Source organism: Argiope bruennichi, chromosome X2 (genome assembly GCF_947563725.1).
Source record: "Argiope bruennichi chromosome X2, qqArgBrue1.1, whole genome shotgun sequence".
Taxonomy (NCBI): Eukaryota; Metazoa; Arthropoda; class Arachnida; order Araneae; family Araneidae; genus Argiope; species Argiope bruennichi.
Window position 1 is genome coordinate 47,971,665 of NC_079163.1, and position 20,084 is coordinate 47,991,748.

At 29.4% G+C, this 20,084-nt stretch overlaps 1 protein-coding gene across 3 annotated transcripts in view; it reads left to right on the forward strand.

Moving 5' to 3' along the window:
- Window positions 1–17,865, forward strand: part of LOC129960081 (AF4/FMR2 family member 3-like) — a 53,281-nt gene extending 35,416 nt beyond the window's left edge. For all 3 annotated transcript variants that reach the window (XM_056073175.1, XM_056073173.1, XM_056073174.1), the window contains 5 exons: window positions 6,580–6,716; window positions 11,193–11,267; window positions 12,284–12,377; window positions 13,643–14,018; window positions 16,372–17,865. In XM_056073175.1, the coding sequence (XP_055929150.1) occupies window positions 6,580–6,716; window positions 11,193–11,267; window positions 12,284–12,377; window positions 13,643–14,018; window positions 16,372–16,484 (795 nt within the window). In that variant the 3' untranslated portion in view covers window positions 16,485–17,865. The remainder of the gene's footprint in view (window positions 1–6,579; window positions 6,717–11,192; window positions 11,268–12,283; window positions 12,378–13,642; window positions 14,019–16,371) is intronic.
- Window positions 17,866–20,084: the final 2,219 nt, after the last annotated feature.

The window sequence follows — 20,084 nt, forward strand, 5'->3', positions numbered from 1 at the left end:
CTGTGAAACAATTATCAACGTAAAAGAAACCCTTTAACTTTTAAACTATATCACGAAATTCATGTGGGGAATTATCCAAAAGATTTAAAATTGAAGCATTCAAAAGAAAAGGTCTACAAGATACCCCAAAAACTACTCTGCAGTGCCTGTGTACTAATTCTTCATCACATGGGTAAAAAAAATCTTAAAAATTCTCTATCTTGATTAGCAACAGACAGCATTAAAAAGGCTTTCTCGATGTCTCCACTTAAACCAATAGGATATGTCCTAAATCTGTCAATTACATCGGGGATAAGTTCTATAAAATTAATTCCTTTAAACAAGCAATGATGTAAGGAAGGTTTTCCTTTCTCGCAGGCAGAAGCGTCGAAAACAGGGCGTATCTTGGTGGTTTCGCTTTGCATTTTTATCACGGGACGATGTGGCAAATGACATTTTTCATTTTTTAATTCGTTTTCTGGGACACGTTTAATTATTTTCAGTCTCACCCAATCGTCAAAAACCTCTTAGTTATCACAAAGGAATCCGCGAGCTTTCATGCGCTTAACCATTTTCTCATGACGCGTCCAACTCTATTGTCTGGGAGATTTCTAGAATCGGATTTCCAAGGTAATCCAACCTCATATCTTCTACATGGAAGAACGGTTAATTTCTCTCGAAAATCATTTAAATGTTCACTATGCACTTTCTTCATGCAAAGTGATTGAGATGGGTCAGTTATTCCTAAGCATTCTAAATCCCACACTTCCGTCAAATTGACACTTTTACAATGCATTGAAAGGGTTGTCATGACGTTTCCCATCGAACTTGTTCCCTTCTGCTTACCCATAATAGTCCAACCTAGTTTGGTATGAACCGCAGTTAAACCACAATCTAATTCTACAATTTCCCCAGTCAAAAGATCTTCGCCAGTTAAAAGATCAGTTTCATATTCTCCAGAAACAGAATCGGTAATTTCAATTTTGCGGTTTTTCAATTCTCTTAAAATGATCCGATCATTTATCTTAGGCACGAACCCACATATCTCCGAAAGTGCTCCCAAGCAGACAGAAAAACGTTCATCTAAAACCTTTATTTCTATAGCATACAGACCCTTTTCCTTCGGCTTGGTTTCACTCCCCCCAAATAAAGTATTAATAATAGTTTCAACTCGGTGTGGCTTTAAACCCAATTGCTTAATTATCCTATCACTAATATGTCTACTCATTGATCCTGAGTCAAAAACGAGGCGAATACGTTTTTTGCGACCTTGACCTCGTATAACGACCTCAAGGGTTTGCAGATAAACCGTCCTACCTCTGCCTGCATTTGAAAGAGCCACCTCTGAATTAGTACAATGATTACCAACATCCATATTATTCTGAGCATTTTTTGAATTATACCTTTTACACATAATTTCATAATGAAGGTCAGAACATAATTTACATTTTATACGAGATTTTTAATCACAAAATTTAGAAATATGACTAGACTTATCTAAACAAGTAAAACATGTACCTTTCTTTGATAAAATATTTAGCTTTTCTTGCCGAATAATTTATCCATCATCAAAACATTTACAACCAGGGTCCCTTCCATTACAAAAAATACAGTTCACATTTCTCTTACCTGGACTGCTTAAACTCATCAAAGTAGCGGCAGTGGGTGGACCAGTTTGTTTTTCCAACACAATGGAAACGTCTTTCCTTCGACACTGTTTATTTTCAAATCCGCTTCGTGATAGAAGCATCATTTCTTCGCTTTTTACTTCCTTCTGAAGAAAAGTAATCAAGTCGTTTAAAGATCTTGAACTTTTGGTTTCGTTTTCGTTACTCTTACTTCTCTCCCATGCAATCATCACTTTCTCCGGCAAACAACTTTCCACTAGTGGTGTAAAGAAATGGCCGTATTTCCCCTGTCTCCTTCCCGCCTTTCCAATGCTCTTAACTTTTCCTTCCAGCTCGTCATATAAGGTAGGCAAACTTGTCTTCATCCGTCCAGTTGTAGCGTTCTTCATTACCATGGATAGGAGGTCTCGTACATAGATTTGTACCAATAAATCATCTCTCCCCAATCATTCCTACAATTGCTGTATAGCTTTAGGATAATTCGATGCCATTGCTGGAAAGCTCTGCACCAGTCGTTCCGCTTTCGAACCCTCTTCAACAGCTTGGGTAAGATGTTGTATCTTGTCTTCGTTGGGAATACCCGGGTGTGCATGGATTTTTTGAAAGTGGCTCCAAAAGGCCAAATAATCCTGAGCACCTCCATTGAATTTCTTTAACTGTAGTTGCGGTAACTTGAAATTTCTTTTCGGTGGCGGGTTGATTGGAATCACTTTCTCGGTTAATTTCAAATTCAGGTGTGACATTACTTCTAAAAACGATCACGGTATTTCTCGGCTTCAACAGAATGCGTTTCAAACAAAGATTCATCCGCTTCATCCTGAAGTAAACGCGTAGCTATTGACTGCTAACAATCTTCTAATCTTTGAAATTTGACCTTTAATTGCACTTGCAATAAGGAGAATTCTTCCACCTCAGCAGTTTTGCTTTGAAGCTTGGCTTCAATATTCTTTATATTTCGCATATTTCGTTTCAGAAGTTTCGTTTCAAAACGTCGGTCCTGTCACGGACGTCACTGTTATGTAAAGATTCTTAGCAGCCATCAGCTGCTCTAGCACTTTGAATCAGTCCAGCAGACACATCATTTAAAATACTTGCTTTATTTGACACACGCACAAAACATGAACAAAAAAGACACTACAATACAGCAAACGTTACAGTTATTTATAAGTCATCACGATACACCCACGCTGCCGAATTACACACATCATTCAATACTCAGTTCACTGCCGTTCCTTTTCGGATTTTTGCTTGATTGCTTGCGCAGCAATTGCAGACACTTTTCTACATATATACCTGCAATGATAATTTCAACAATGTGCTTTTCAGATTTTTCACGAATGAAAATAAAATCACAAGTATTGAACTCGCTACCAGAATTGAAAAAACTAAACGCATTATTCAATTCTTTTAAGAACTAGTCACTGCAATGATCTACACTAAAATGTAACATGGTGGAAAACAAGCGAATACCAGAGTTATGAAACAACTTCTGTATTAATCATTGCAACTGTAAGTCTTATTCCCCAAGCTGATTATTACTTACATGTTGCGAATTGTTTTGATATTTATATGTAAAATAATAATTACTGTGTGAAATCCTTGTGAATAGACATCTCATGGTAAAAATAAGTGTACCATATGCACATTTTTAAATCCAGGATAAACTGGAAGAAAATAATATCGCTGAATTCATTTAGCAACTGTTGCATGAAAGGTTAAAACAGTTAATCTTGGCGGAATGATTAAAGAATAATTTTTTTCAATGAACGTTTGGCTCAATTTGGACAAGAATGGCTCCTGTGCCAACCTCCCCGCCCTCCCCTCACACACACCAAACTGCCAACCAACCTCGTTAAAATTTGGAAGGTATCATTTGATACCTCATCGTGAGGAATGTTATGGAAATTTACCCAAAAATTCGTAGAATCAACAGGTCTGGTTCGATGAAACAGTTCAACAGGCTCAATAACAAAGAACGATGTTTATGGAACACAGGCAACAAAACACAGAATAATGTAAATGTTTGTTCTAAAATAATCTAGGTAATTTTAGTGATAAAAATCTTTCGTGTAAAAATATATAATTCCTAAATTATTTTTGCCAAATTTTTGGTCTCTTAGAAATTATTTTTGTTTTTATTTATATTGCATTAAAAATTAACATGATTCTTATTCAAGAGATATTTCCAGGGCAAGATAGTGGAAATGTCATGGTTACAATAATTTTATTAATAAGGCGTACTTATGCCATGTATAGCTGCTTAAATGTGCAAAGAAATTGAATTAAATAAATCCTGAATGTTGTTTTAAGGAGTATTAAATAAATCCTCATCGGATAATCTTAAAGGACATTGTAGAGATGGTGGAGGAAAATATGAGCTACAGATGTTCTCAAAAAAAAAAAAAAAAAAAAAAAAATCAAGGTTTCAATAATATAGAAATTAGGAGATTCGGATGACTAAAATAAATGTGCGACTTTATGCCTTTTAAACCATGCCTTGACAGGTCTGGTTACTGTGCATCTGCCTTGATGTATAGATTGGATGATTATCCTTCTGTAAACTGCTTCTCTGTTGAGTCATAAAATGCACTCTTTGGCTAAAATGACCACAAAGTCTCTCCTTATTGTTTGGCTTTCTTGAGTAATGATGTGATCTGCAGAAAACTATGAGATTATCTCCCATTTCAGAACCTATGCCATGCTTCACATTTGGATGAAGGTAATCTGTGTCATACACTTGTTAAAGTTTTCTCCGTGCATCATTATATGAATGACGACAGATCGAACCATATCTTCTGTGCATTGTTTAACCAAATTTTATGATAGTGGCATTGCTTAAGACATTTTGCATTCATTTTTGTCAGAAATAGCTTCACAATTTCTGCTCTGCCATAAGTTTTTTTTTCTTTGTTTGTGCAGTTGTGTTTTGTTTTCAGTGGAAAATGGGAATATGCTGATTACTTTGGCAGCAGTCTCCTTTTTGTAGCTCACAATTTATTTTAACATTCAATATGATTTTTTTCACTAAGCGTTGATTTTCTTCTACAGTTATTGTTTATTTTCTGTAGCTTTGTGGTATATTTAATAATGACAACTTCATGTTGAGTTTTGGCAGTAGGCTAGTATATCCATTACATAGATTGAAAAGAAGAGGCAATAACACTTTCTTGTCAATTATACCTTTTCACGAGCAACAGGGATATTGTCCACCTACTGTATATAATTATTTGATAATTTATGAGACCAAATGATAACTTATGATAGCAGTTTAAATTATCAGGTCAAATAAGATTCATGTTTTTTTTTGCAATTAATTACACTTCAGATTTTCTAAACGTTTGTCAAAAATTTGCTTAACTTATTTTCCTCGTTAAGTACTTTCTACCTTGTTGTCTAGATTTTTATGAATTCAATGAGTTTTATCCATATGATAATAGAATCACTCGTTATGATCAAAGTTGTTTCTGTCCTTATATATTAGAAACTTAGTTGTTAAATGTCAAGAATAATTTTTATGTTTATAATTTATATCTATATATAATGGTATCTCTAAATCTAAATTAAATCCTAATTAATTTTCTAATTTTTATCCTAATTTTTAACCCATATTAACTTAATTCTAAAATGTTCTGTTATGTCCTGATCCAATTTCGCTTTTTATTTTTATTTAATTAATGCTACACGAGCTCTGTAACACTGCTTTAATTAGACCTTTCACACACTCGAAGTGAAGGGATAAAAATTTGACACGCTAGGCCAATTCTTTTAAAAGATATCTATAATCCCCTTTGCTAAATCAACACATGTAAATTTCTCCCTTTTTTGTTCTTGTATCGCTTGTAAACGGACGACAGTTTTGCTCTTGCTTCTTGTACATAAATTATGCCTCCCGAGATGGGATAAAAGTGAAGTTTAAAAATTCGAAGTGTCTTTTCTCTCTTCGGCCACGAAACTGCTTAATATATATTTTAAAATCTAATTTAAGCTAATTAATTCCTAACTTTTAGTTTAATTTAGCCCATACCCATATCAATTTCATTCTAAAGTATTCTCTTATTTCCTGATCCCATTCCACTTTTTCTATTTAATTCATTCAACACCAGTTTCTAAAAGTGCTGAATCGGCTAAAAGCCGACAAGTTCCCACTCTCCGGGTGAAGGCATAAAACATTGTCCAGCAAGCACATTCTTTTAAAAGATCTCTGTGTTTCCCTTGTCTAAATCGGCGCGTTTAGAGAAATCCCTATCAAAATTTCATTGTATATAAGCACTGTGAAAATTATTTTCCCTCTCTTTTACGCTAATTTGTCTTGTGTATGTATGTGTGTGTGTGTGTGTGTGTGTGTGTGTGTGTGTGTATTTAAACATTCTTTTATGTGAAGCAGGATGCAGTTTCGAAGACAGTGAAAAGACTTTCGATTTCGTGACGTCGTTTTATTTCATTTTGAAGCAGGCATATGTACAAGCGATGAACACACATACAACACAGAAGGACACAGAGAGGAAGGAGGAAAAAGCCCTTGGACATTTTATCCCTGGTCTTATACAACCTGAGAAATTGATACGGAAAATATTTCTTCATAGTGCTAATATATAATGAGATTTCGATGGGGATTTTCACTATACACGTCTAAGAGGGAGGGAAAACACGGGGATCTTTTAAAAAAGAATGTGTCTCGGCAGCGGTATTTTGTCCCTTCACCCGGAGTGTGGGAAAGTTAGGCTTTTAGCCGATTCAGCAATTTTACAAAGCTACTCTTAAATTAATGAAATAGAGACAGGGCTAAATTAAGATAAAACCTTGGAAATTAATTACATTGAAATTAAAGTTTAAAATATCATTATATATATATATATATATATATATATATATATATATATATATATATATATAATAGGCAATTTTGATATGCTATTTATATTATGTGGTCATTTTTGGTAACATATTCTTGATTTATTATATATTTCTGCAGATTGATAGAATGGTTCAAGCCATGAAATATCTAGAGGCTGTCTTGTATTTTATTCTAACAGGAAATGCTATGGAACATAGCTACATTGATACAGATAGAGTCCACACTATGTACAAAGAAACCTTGGCTCTTATAAGGTACATCTACTCCTTTTTATTTATCTATATGATCTCATTAGAGTAATCAAATTTCATTTTCATGAAATAATACTGAATCATCAATAATTCGGGATAAAGATTTTTCTCTTTAATGAGATATTATGAATTAAGAATAGGAAGTATTATGCATGAACAGTTAGATTTATTAGGGTATGTACAATTTCTGTAAAAAAAAAAAAAAAAAAGACATTAAGCAACATTTTGGCGTGTTCATTGTTTACTACATTTAAAGGTATAATTTCAAAGAAAATAAGGTCTTCTTAAAATTTCATATGTAGAAAGGAAAAAAATACTTAAGTGGATATATTTAAATATGTACTAACTTCGAAATGTCCATCAGCAACATCCGGTTTTGTGACCAAATTTCAAAACTGCATGAAAATTTAGGTTTTGATATCAAGTGTGTATAATGAAGATCCATTTATTTCTGTAATGTAACAAATGAGTATTGAGTTCACTATATTAAAACAAACTCAAAATTATGGATTTTTATTTTGCTGTTGAGAAATAACATCATAATTTCTGGATTTTATTTTTCTCTTTTGAAACTCATCTATTCATAATCCATGTATACTTTTGATTTTAAATTATTTCTTTTTTAATAATTGTTTCTCAGAGTTGATATTTAGAATTCTTTGAATAGCAGCACTGATAAATTTTGCCAGATATCCATGCAAGCGATAATTTTATATGAGATTGTTAAATTTTACTTATTTGCTGTGTAAGGTGTAAAGAATTTAATTTCTATTTAAATTGAAACTAATGGACATGTTATCCAAACTTATGAATATGAATTTAGGCATATATTTTCTGTCATTCCAAGTATTGAGGGTTTTCTCTGCATTAATTATTTAACTACAATAAAGCTGCTTTATCCATCAAACGGAATGGTGTCCACACATAATAATGCTAAGCATGCTTCTTTGAATTTGAAAATATATACAAGAAAATGGACATGCAATATTTCAGTACACATTTTATCGACATTTCAGTGGGGGGGGGGGAAATGTGCCTTAAAAGTTTCAGATTTCATCTCTGGTTTCAGTTTCATTTCCAATTTCATTGTATTTGCTTTCTCATAGCTTTTTCTGCTGGGTTCAGCATGAGTTTGGGGAAAATATGTGGTTGAGGGTTTTGAACACAAGGCATCCCTCAAATAATAAAGAACAATAACTTTACGACTTAACTTTCAAATTGGATATTCAGTATTCTGTGTAATAAATATAGCCTATTTTTCTACCATTTAAAAGTATTGTAAATGTTTTGGGAAGTTACTTTTTGTAAGGTATAACTGTTTTGTCATTTTAATCTGGGGTTGGGGGTGTGTTTTAATATTTTATACTAGGTATTGTGCACTGCAGCTAAAAACAGATTTCAAAATTTAAATTCAAAAATTCAATTAACAGATTTTAATTTATTCAATTAAAAATTTTAATCAGTGACAGTCAGAAATTGGATAAAAAATATTAAAGGTAAATGAAAAAAATTTACAGTGCATTAAATTTTCTTATTGTTCTCGTTGAACACTTAATAACATTGATGAAACAGGATTAATATATAAGAGATTATCAGATTCAAAATATTACCAATTATTTAATAACAAAGTGAGTGATAAAAAGATTATTATTAACATAATAACAAGTTCATTTGTACTTAGATTTGTTATAATAACTTAACTTAATAATAAACTTAGATTTGTTATTTACTGTATTTTTTTTAAATGAAAATATCTTAAATAAAATGGTTTATAATTTAAAGTTCATAAATACTATCAGCTTATGTGAAGATAAGTAAATTGCTATTGCTAAAGATGGGTGACAATAGTAACCACAAAACGGAAGGCGGCAAATGTGGAAATTATCATAAGAGCAGGATACAGTGTGTTGTGTGTATGAAAATTTTTTGTTGCCGAACTTGTTCGTCACACGAGAGCGTTGAGAAGATATATAAAGGAATTGACACCTATAGACAGTTGTTCAAACACAAAGTTTAACGAGAAAGAATCAATTGATGGACTTGAAATTTTCCATTGGAAATTTTCCAAAAAATAACATGTTATCAGAAGTTCGACGTCAATGAAACGTAATCTCAAGGCACTTAGTAAATCATTTTAAAGAAAAGGGATTTTTAGCAAATATCACGTGGAAAGTCGTGTTCACGCAGTTGTTCGTGACGCCTGCAGAAGATAGGTACATAATGCTATAGACAACAGGCGCAGCATAGCTAATCAGGTAGCAAATCGGTTTCTTGCTACTATTGACAAGTGGATCTCTCTTGTTTATTAAGTAATCATTAAATGATTTGTATCATGATAACAGAAATGCTTTGTGTTTTATTTCACCCGAGTTCTTAATTTTGTGTGACTTGCAATTAAAGAGCAAGAGAGGTAATATATCTCTCCACCTCTTAATATATAAATTTTGCCTTTGCTAAATTCTAGATAATAAATAAAGACAAAGTTTTACTTTATATGTAAATATAAAAATTCATTTAATATGCTGTTCTTTTAAGTAATGTTCAGTTGTTGCTTCCTTTCCTTGCTTTTTCCACTCCTTAAAATCGTATTGCATTGTAACTAATGCATGAGTGCTATTTTTGCATTATTTTGAATATACATGCAAGGAAAAAAACAGGAAATTTTTTTTCCAGATTTGAGTGGCAACCCTGGATCAACTCTCTATTATTTTTTTAATGAAATTCGTATGGAAGATATCTAAGTTATATAAAATATATATACCTTAATCTTCACTAAGATTATAATAATTCTGTGATGAAACATGCGAATTTTCAAATTCCTGCTCCAGTCATATTAAAAACATGATGAAATCTTTGGATCTGTATCTTGATGTGTGAGAAGTTTAAATGATGAACATTCAATGTTATATTGAAATGTCAGTAGAAGTGGCTGGAGGCATTACTCAAAAAGAAATCATTTTTTTTAAGCTTTAATTTTTACAAATTCTATATTCATTGCTCTGCCTTAGAAACAAATGTTTATTCTATGTTCAGTGTCCTCAGAGATGAAAATTGTTGTATTTGCTGGACATTTTTTATATTATCAACCATTATTTTAATTAAAATGTATTTTGGAAATGCTATACTTTTAACAAGACTTTCTTTTATTAAAACTGCATAAATAATATAAACTGATGTATTGAAAATAATGTCTTTTAATCTCTTATCTTTTTTGAGCAGATGGTCCTCTTTCTGTCCTTTCTAGCTGAAATTGAATGATTACTGATATATCATTTGTACCTTAATTTTTCTCTTATTTTTTTACCTTTTGTATTAAATATTTAAAAATATGATTGACTTTATTATAAAAAATGAATGGTAAAATTTCTTTCTAAACTGACTAAATTAAAATGCTCCTTTTGACTCCCAATAAAAGTATAATTTTTATAAAAATTTCATGTAGGTGAATCTTTATTATGCATCAAGAGGTAATTGATTATATAAAGTCGTTCATTGCATTTATGGTGGCTTTTTAAATCCTACTTCAATGTTCATTGACAGCTAAACATTTTCATAAGATGTAAAAATGTTTTTACAGCTTATGAAAATGCCCCCCCCCCTTTTTTTTTCATTGAAGTAGATGAAAAAATTGAAATACCATTACATTGATGCTTCCTAATATATCAAACTCTAAGGCTTTCTGTTGATAAATACAGATAAGCATTGAAGTTACCCTACTGAATGTGGAAGCAGACCCTCTCTTTGTGGAAATGAAGGATATTTAATCTTAAATATTATAAGCATATTTTGGTTTGTTGTTTTTAACAAGTCGAAATTTCACTTATATTAAATTTGTGTTAGAAATTTGATTCATTATTTATTCTTTTACTAAAAAGCTCAGATGTCAAACATCTTTCTTTTCTGTTTATATTGTGTAACTAAAAATGGTATTTATTTGTACTATTAGTGACAGTTGTAACATATGTAAATTGTAATATATAAGCAAGTTGTGAATTTGTTAAATTTTATTTAATTACAATATAGCAGCAACTCGAAAATAGAAATTCCAGTTTGTTATCTAAGCAAAAAAAAAAAAAAAAAAGAAAGAAAGAAAGAAAAAGAAAGGAAAAAAAAAATGACTGAATCGATTTGCTACAATATTACTTATGACTTTGAGCTTATCAATTGGCCAGCTAGATTGTGGTCAAAATGAATAAGTGTTTTTTGCATGGAGCTACAAATTGTGAATTAGAGAAATATTCTTTTATATTTATTCCACAAGTGACAGAGGCATTTAATTAAAAAATAATTTCTTTCTTTTTTTTTTCGTAAGACATTTTCTTATACTTTTTTTTTTAATTTCAAATTCTTAAATATGATGGTTGTTTCCTCATTTCTATTTAATTTTAAGAAATTATCAAAATTTGTCTGTTTCTTATTTCTTGAAAAGTAGTTTGAAGTCGCGAACATACAATTAATTGGCATATCTTTGATATCTAGGTTTATATCTTCCAAGTTTCAAAAGCTTCACAATGCATCTTGTCGAAATATTGACAACAAGTTGACAGTCCTTAGGTAATTAAATTGTTTTGCTTTATGTAACATTATAATATCAATTATTGAAATTTATATTGTGTTAAAAAGCTTAATCTTGAGAAAAGAAAGGCTTTTTCAATATTTTTCTGTATATGTTTTAACTTCATACTTTTATTCTTTTGTGCAATTTTTTTCCACTCAAGAAATGTTGTATACAATTGTAAAAGAAAAAATAAAATAATTATTGTTTATTAAATCATTTGTATCTTTTTCATCTTTCGAAATATCCAAAAGGAGCTTTAGACTTCATTTTGAAATGATAGTATGAAAATTTTTATTGCACTAAGTTAATGAATCATCAATATGTCATTATTTTGGGTTGATTATCTTCAGAGTCAGTTTTCACTGTGCTTCAAAATGTAAAATTTTCTTTCATTAATCTTAAAGTATTTTAGGGAAACTCTGTGTTTGACTTTTTCTTAGAAATGAGTTATTGCTTCTGCAGTTTTTGACATATTCATTAAAAGTTAATTAGTTTTTTTTTATTTTTTGACCAGTTACTATACACATTCTTTATATGAAAATAATATTGAAATATTTTTGAAGGAAAATTAATACCTTCAGCTCTTCACATCACTTTCATTGATGAAAGGTCCATAAATATTTCATAAATTATTTTTTATGAACTTAATATGTCTAGCAATACTTTTCTGTTCTAAGAATTTAAAAAAGAAATGGAGGCATGAGGATCAATTTTTAATAGAAATTATATATCTTTACCTCTGAACAATTAAAAAAAAAACGAAATTATTTAAAAAATGATCAAATTTTTATTTAATAAATATTATGTTTAATGTTACTGAATGCTGCAACTTTTAAATAAAAGTATTTTGACTTTTTTATTTTACCATTGTTAAGAGTAATTCTTAACTCTGTCGTAATGAAAAACTGATTTACATGTTCTGATTGCTTTTAGAAACGATGAATCATTGAAATTTCCATAAACTTTCATGTTGATTTTTTGACACCTGTGTAAAATTTTTTTAATTTTATAGCTTAAGATGCCAATCATTGCTGTACTTAAAGATGTATCAGTTGCGGCGGGATGAGGTGCGATATCTTCATCGCAATATAACATCATTTTTAAAAGTAAGAAGAGTTTTTTATGAAAACATTTTCAATCTTAATTTTTGGCTTTCAAATCATGTTAGAGAAAGAAACAGAATTTTCAAAAGCATAAATTGAACCTGCATGTAATTTTATCCACAAGAAATCATTATTCTGAAATTATTTGCAGATTTTTAGAGCTATTTATGTGGTTTTGATAAAAGAATTTATAAAGATTAAAATACATTACTTAGTGAGCATAAATGGATTTTGCAGACAGTTTCATCTTACATGTGATGTTCGTTTATAAGCTACAACAGGAAGTTGATAGTAAATTTGCTGTTGAACAATTTTTCATATTTTATTTTATGTTTTTATACCAGAGAAAAACTTTGTGTAGGTGACTGTTTTGAGTGTAATGAAAATTGAGAATCTTTTTCTCATCATATTATTAGAGAAAATGCATGTTCTTTATTCCTTTTGCATAGCACAATTAATTAGCTTTCTAACTTGATTTCTAGTTTATATTTAGCAGAATGTATATTTAGTTTATTAGTAATAGGTTGCTTTTTAAATACATTGATTAGAAAGAAGTAATTTAGAGTAAGAAGAGTTTGTGCCAGTCATATTTTCTTGTTACTATTGAATATGAATTACATTCACTAGAAAAATAGAAGTGTAATTACAGCTATCAGAAGAATTTTTATATAGGTGGTTATTGGATAAATTATGTAAGACTGGAAATAAAAGATTGTACATATATTTAGAAATTCCATGGTGAAAATTGGCCTAATTTAGCTTTTATGCAGTGAAACTTACAAGCTGGTCAATCAACCAACCAACATAACTGTATGATAAAAATTCAATATCACATTTAGAGTACCCCAGAAGAATTATTGTATGAAATATCTGTGTAATATGGGTTAAATAACTAAATCCATATTACTAAACAGGAAAAAGCTTACATTATAGATGAATAAATTATTGGTGTGTTGAAATTTCAGAGATTTTAAACACTAATTTCTTTAAATGCTTTTGGTCTATTTTATAACTCTTTTACCTTCTTCTCCACTTCCACAACTTTCTTGACTTAATGTTCATTGCACATATACGATATGAGACATTCGACTATGCCACTGTAGGTATGTCAAAATGTGACATAATTTTTAAAAAATATTTCCTACTTTCTAAATTTGCTAAGGAGTTAGTAAGTTAGTTGCTAGTAATTAGTTTTTTATAATCAGAAGTTTTTGCATGCCAATTGATATAGCATTTGTTAAATGTGTCTTTCATTTCTTTCTACTTAGTCAGAAAATGGAGCATATCCAGAACAGGTTTCACCTCCTCATTTGCAAGTATCAAGACAAAATATGCAACCTTCTCAAGTTTCTCCATCTCATCAAGCGTCTCCATGCTCTCTTACTCCTTCTCCTGCTGGTAGTGTGGCCTCTGTTAGTTCCCAAAGTAGTGGATATAGTAGCAGTGAATTAGGTTGGAATTCAACCAATGCTTCAAATCATATTAGAGCTCAAACTCAAATTGACATATATTCTGATGCTGTCACAGTATCACGTAATAAGTACAAAATGTTACAACAACAAAGTGCGTACCTGGCTAACTTGCATTTGTGCCATGATTTGTGGGAACATGCTGATTATCTTAGCTCTAAAGAACATTCTAGAGGTAAAATTCTTATTCGATTTAGAAATTTTATTTCTGTCCTCTAATAAATAACATAAAAGCATTAGTAATATTTTTTAAAAATATATGTGTGTTGTTATAAGTTACCATTATCTGATTATTTGCGGTTCTTATTAGCGTCAAATTAGTTGGTATGAAATTGTATGATTTGAAATGAATAAGCATGTGACATTTTTAGAGTTTTCGTGACAGGGCCAAGAAGTTTCTACAACAGTCACTGAAACTCAAGTCTTAATGGAACTATCGCCAAAGTTCTAGAATATTCTGGATCCTTCATTTTTCTGTCAAGTCCGGAACCATTGACCAAGCATCTATCCATTAGACCTATCTGTAAAACTCTCTTCCTTTTATCTTGTTATTAAATGTACTGAGGAAGCAATAATGCAATTTTTTTAGCAATATTCATACAAAGGAATATTTATCTGTTCAAAGCACTATCTTTTACTTTCCTCCTCATGTTTCATTTTTTCGAAATGAACCCTTTTTTCAATAAACTTTTCTTTCTTCGAAAAAAAACCTTCCTTAACATATCTCATTTTACCTAGCCAGTTTTATATATATATATATATATAAATCTGGAAATATAAAAAATCATGTATTTTTTATGGAATTAAGAGACTTTATTTGAAAAATATCAAACTTGTCTTGTAGACCCATTCTCCATTTTCTTTTTCAATCTACTGAATGTTTGATTTTATTTTCTTGTCAGTTTTATGTTTTTGTCATTCTTTAAAAAAATCCTTCAATTTTATCTATAATGTTTATTATTATTATTATTATCTTGTGAGAATCATCTTTAGCCTTTTCTCAAACAAGAAGCATGCCACTATCAGTACAGTGAGCGGAATCTGGAACATTTAAATGTAATTCATTTTTATGATGGAAAAATTGTTGAGAACTCCTCTTTTCAATGTCGACTGTATTTGGCACAGTGTTGTAGGAATTTGATTAACAACCAAGTATCTGTAGATTTTTTTCTTAAAATTACCGTTTCATTATTTGATGCCTGTTACCAAAAATGTTAACCGTAATATTAATGCCACTTTTATATTACTTTTTCAAATTATTTATCTGTAATGCCATTTAAATGCATTTCGATTAGGCCTTCTATAACTTAAAACTCAAACTTGGGCTAAAGTATGCTACATTCAGTACAGTAACTAATTACAGAATAATCTGATTGAAGATTCAGATGCAGGCTAGGATTATGACATTGACGTGCACCTACGTGTCTAGGTAGAAACATTCTTGTCTCTATATGAAACTACCTGTCAGTGGAGCTCTTAGTAGAAAGGGGAGAGAAATGAGATGAACGAGAATAAGATGAAATGTATTCACCTATATTCAACATTTTTTGTTCATTATTAATTATGTATTTAACAGTTTAATATAAAAATGAATTTTTTGAACATTTCTTCAATTTTCAAAGCTTTAAAGATAATTAGTGACTTCTAAAACATATTATTTAAATTTTTTATAAAATATGGTATTTAGATGATAGAACAAAATGAAAGGATGCCTGATTAAAATTTCAAAAATTGATTTTTAAGGAACTTACTTATATTATGTACCTTCTGCAGTTAAAGGTTCCATTATTGGCTTTTATTAGTAAGCACAGGCAAAATCTTATATTGTTGAAAACATGCCAGCAATTCTAATTTGAGAATATGCGAATTTTTGGCTTAGAAGGAGTGGAATTTTATTTATGTTCAGTTTCAGTTTTGATAAGAAATTTAAAAAAAATACTTAGTGCTTGGTTCTAATTTGAGAATATGCGAATTTTTGGCTTAGAAGGAGTGGAATTTCATTTATGTTCAGTTTCAGTTTTGATAAGAAATTAAAAAAAAAATACTTAGTGCTTGGATGCAGAGTATTTGGGCTGTTCATAGTACAAATATGCTTAGGAGTGTATTGTGCACACATAGTTTCCATTTTATGACACCAGAGGCATGTTAATGGAGTGAAATCTCATAATATTGATAATGGGATTTTTATCATAATTGCTATAACTCTGGTCTGAAAGCAATGAAATATTGTTTGATTAGATAGTTTTTATGTTGCTTAGACTGCTTTTTATGAACATATAAAAAATATGTAAAAAATCTCATTGCCTTGTATCTCACCAGATTTTTATTATTTTATATAACGAACTATTCCTCCCCTTATTTGGTATGATGTTACTTCATAAATGTTTAAGTTAGAGGCATTAGTTCATTACTGCAAAAATCTATCTTATGGATTTCCATCTTTTAATTGAAACCTTTATTTACAATATTTTATATTGATAGTACTTAACGTGGTTTATCAGTTGAATAATGCAATTATTTCTTTTCAGAATTTTTTTTAGAATTGGATGAGGAATGTGGCTGCTTAAGCTTGCACAGTCCTTTTTCTGCTTTGGTTCATTATGTTCGTAAAGGCTTGTACAAATTAAAGGATGGAACTTAATTGTATTCTCTAAGCATTATGTATCATATTTATTTATTAATACATTTTTTCTGTGTGAACGTATCTTAATACTCACACTGTGCAAAATATTTTTGTATATAAAAGCAAATTTGCACAATTTGTTGCATAACTTGTTATTTCTGATATTTAAATTTGTTTTTAAAAATCATCATTATTTATTTCTCATTATCCCACATAAATTTGAAATTACTATACCTACTAGATTTTAGCTTGCTTGATGTGTTGTTGTAGTGGTTGCTGCTATTTTTTGTAATTAAAGCAGCATACCCATTGTTAGCTTTCAAAAATCTTTTAGATATTTTTTTATTAGAAATGAATGAAGTGCGTTTTTTTGTAAAAAAATTCATTAATGTAAATAATCATTCTATTTTAAATAGTTACTTAACTTATTGCATCAGTTAAAAAGCTAGAGTCTCTGAATGTGTTTTCTGTATGTTTATATGTACAAGTGGACATAAGTATCAATTATTGATTTTACTCTTGCATATTCATAACATTTAGATTCTCCCAATATTGTGTGGCTGAGAATTATAAAAAGAATTCCCACTAAATCATTTTTTACAGAATGGATTTTTAATAACAGTTTATTTTAAATTTTGCTTACTGAATAAATTTTTATTATATTCATATGATTATGTTTTTAAAAATATGGCTTATGTGCATGCTTGGTTGTATAGATTTATTTTAATGATTATTTTTATTTTGTTTACATAACATTTAAATATTCTTATTTAAGCAGATTAAAATTTTGCACTGTAGAGTAGATTAATCTGCTCTTAAATACTAGTCACTGAGCATTCTGGTGTAGCAATTATAATTCATCCGTTTTTGTGCTTTTATTTAAATTTATATTATTTTATTTTTGAATTTAGCATCTTATCTTAGCTTTTTAATTATTTTTTTACAGGATTGTTGGTATCTAATGTGTTTATTGTTAATGCAGTACTTTTTTGTCTCATTCATTGTTTTTATTTTGTATTTTATTTTCTTTTGTGCATGAATTTATGCATTGAATTTGTTTGTTGTCTTAATGCGTCAAATGCTTTTTCTTTATTATTGCTTAATGAATTTAAATTATTTAATTGGAGTAGAATGTTTTATATTGTATTATTAAATTTGAATGACTTAAACTGATCGTTTCAGTAAAATTTGATTGAAATTTTACAATTGATATTCATTAATTGATGAGGTAAGTAAATTATTGATACTAGGTGTTCCTTAGCATTATTATTTAGATTAAATTAATTGAAATAATCTGTTATGCCTTTGCAGTAAATTTATTTTGTAAATAATAAGAAAAGAAGCACTTAAAAAAAAGTTTTTTTTTTTTTTTGCTTCATTTTTTAAAACATTGTAATGAAATGGATGAAGCATTAATTTGAGAATTTGCAAAGTAATAAGTATAATTATTTTGACAGTATATATTATTGTTAAAGAAGATAACATTTTATTTTCTGATGATCCGAAGAACAAATTATTTTAAGGGTGGGATGAAACTTTTAGTTATTAAAGAATGTTTTATGCTGAGTAGATTTGCTTTTGAAATATATATGCAGAAATAACTTGTACTTCTGAGATTCTGTATGCCATTGTGTGATTCTCAAAACAGGAGGGAAGGAATTTTTCTTCTTTTTAATTTTCTACTTAAATGAAGTGAATAATGTGATGAAGCCATAGGTAATTTTATTACAGTATTATTTATATTTCATAGTATATATATGATACTTTATTTTATTTACTTTTCTTAAATTTGAAAATGATTTTTGAAATAATCAATTTATTAATTAAAAATAAAGGAAAAAGTTTTTAAGACTTATTGTAATTATTTGTCTGTGAAAACAGTTGAATTTTTCACAAGTTTTATTTATAAGGTAGAAGACTAAATTATGGAGAAAAAAATAAGCTTCATCGCAAGCGATTGTATTGGATAGAACCAGAATCACTTTTGCATTTTTTTTTTAATTCAGATAAAAAATGTAATCCGAAAAAAATATGGTGTGCAAGAATTGGATGCTAAAAATTGTTTTACAGATTAATACACCTTTTATTTAGGCTAGATAATATTATCAAACTTTATTTTCATTACAATATTATATATTTGAATGATATAATTACGGAATTTTAACATCATACTTTAAAACAATATCTTCACATTCCAAAGGATTGTCAAGAGCAAAAATGAATCAATAAGATATAAAAATGGAGTTGGAAGTATGAAGTATTTTTGCATTTATAAATAGTTTCTGGAATGAGATTCTAACAATCATATACATAAGATTTTAGATGTGTATACTAGATACTACATAATTGATTTCTGTTGCCTGAACTTTAAAAAATGAAGTATGAACTCTGAAAAATATATATAATTAAGAACTGTTCTCATTAAAAGGGGGGGATGAGTAGGATATATATATAATTATTGCATATTTAGATGACTTTAATAAGATATATAATTGGTTTTTAGTGTTTACAGAAGAAAGTAATCGCATTGCCTTGTAAATCTATAGTTTATCGGTGATGGAATTTATAGATAAAGCGAATGAATTAATAGATAATTCCAGCAATGAGTAAATTGCCTTTGAACAGATTGTATTTGTTAACTGATTACCTACTGCACATAAATGTTTGAAATTTAAATTAGATGCTTGAAGTTCAAATTTAAACAGTATTGTAAGAGAGGTTTTTTTTATGCATATATATTAATTTTAAGTATGAATGAATGCTTTGCATGCTTCCTACAGAATTTGTCTTTAAGTAGTACAAATTGATCTATTGCCCTATTCTTATCTGTTTGAGGTGCATTATTTTTGTCATCTGTAAATGCAGTATGGATTAGTTTTTTTTATGTCGAAATTGATCCACATATTATACTGAAAACATCGTATCACTCTGCAATGCCTTAGAAAAGAAAATGTAATTTTCTGATTTAAAAATTGTTGATAACTGTTTCTTGTTGTTAATACTAAAGGCGTAAACTGTTTACATTACATTTCAGTTTCAAACATTTCCATACAATAGTAATGTCTTGTAGAAAATATGAATGCGTGTTTCATTTAAAAATGGTGCGTTATTAATCATCACTCAAAATTATTGAGTTATGGAAACGTAGAATATTAACCCTTTGCACTCGGATGGCTCTTCTCAGGCACCGTTCAAGACGGTGTATCGTTTTGACGTTTTATTTATTTACTTTGTATTGTAATTGCTAAAAATACCTACAGAGTGGTAAGAAGATGTTGATAAGTTTTTTGAAGAAATTCAATTTATAGCAATTACATATATTTATTTTTCGGGGCAATAAACAAGACATATTAGATTAATAATTATACATCGAATTACTTTTCCGAAAGCAAAGGGTTAAAGTTTGTTGTTTTTATGATAACCTTGGGGAAAAGAGTGAATATGCACTGGTATTGTAAGACAATAAATCTAACCCGGTGTTTTAGTAGCTTGTTGAAATCTGTTAATATTTATTACATGTTTATGTAAAAGACTTTTTCCCCAAATATGTCAGTCAACAGATATTATTACAGACAAATAGGGAAGAAATCAGTTTAATATATTTTTATACTCTTCAAC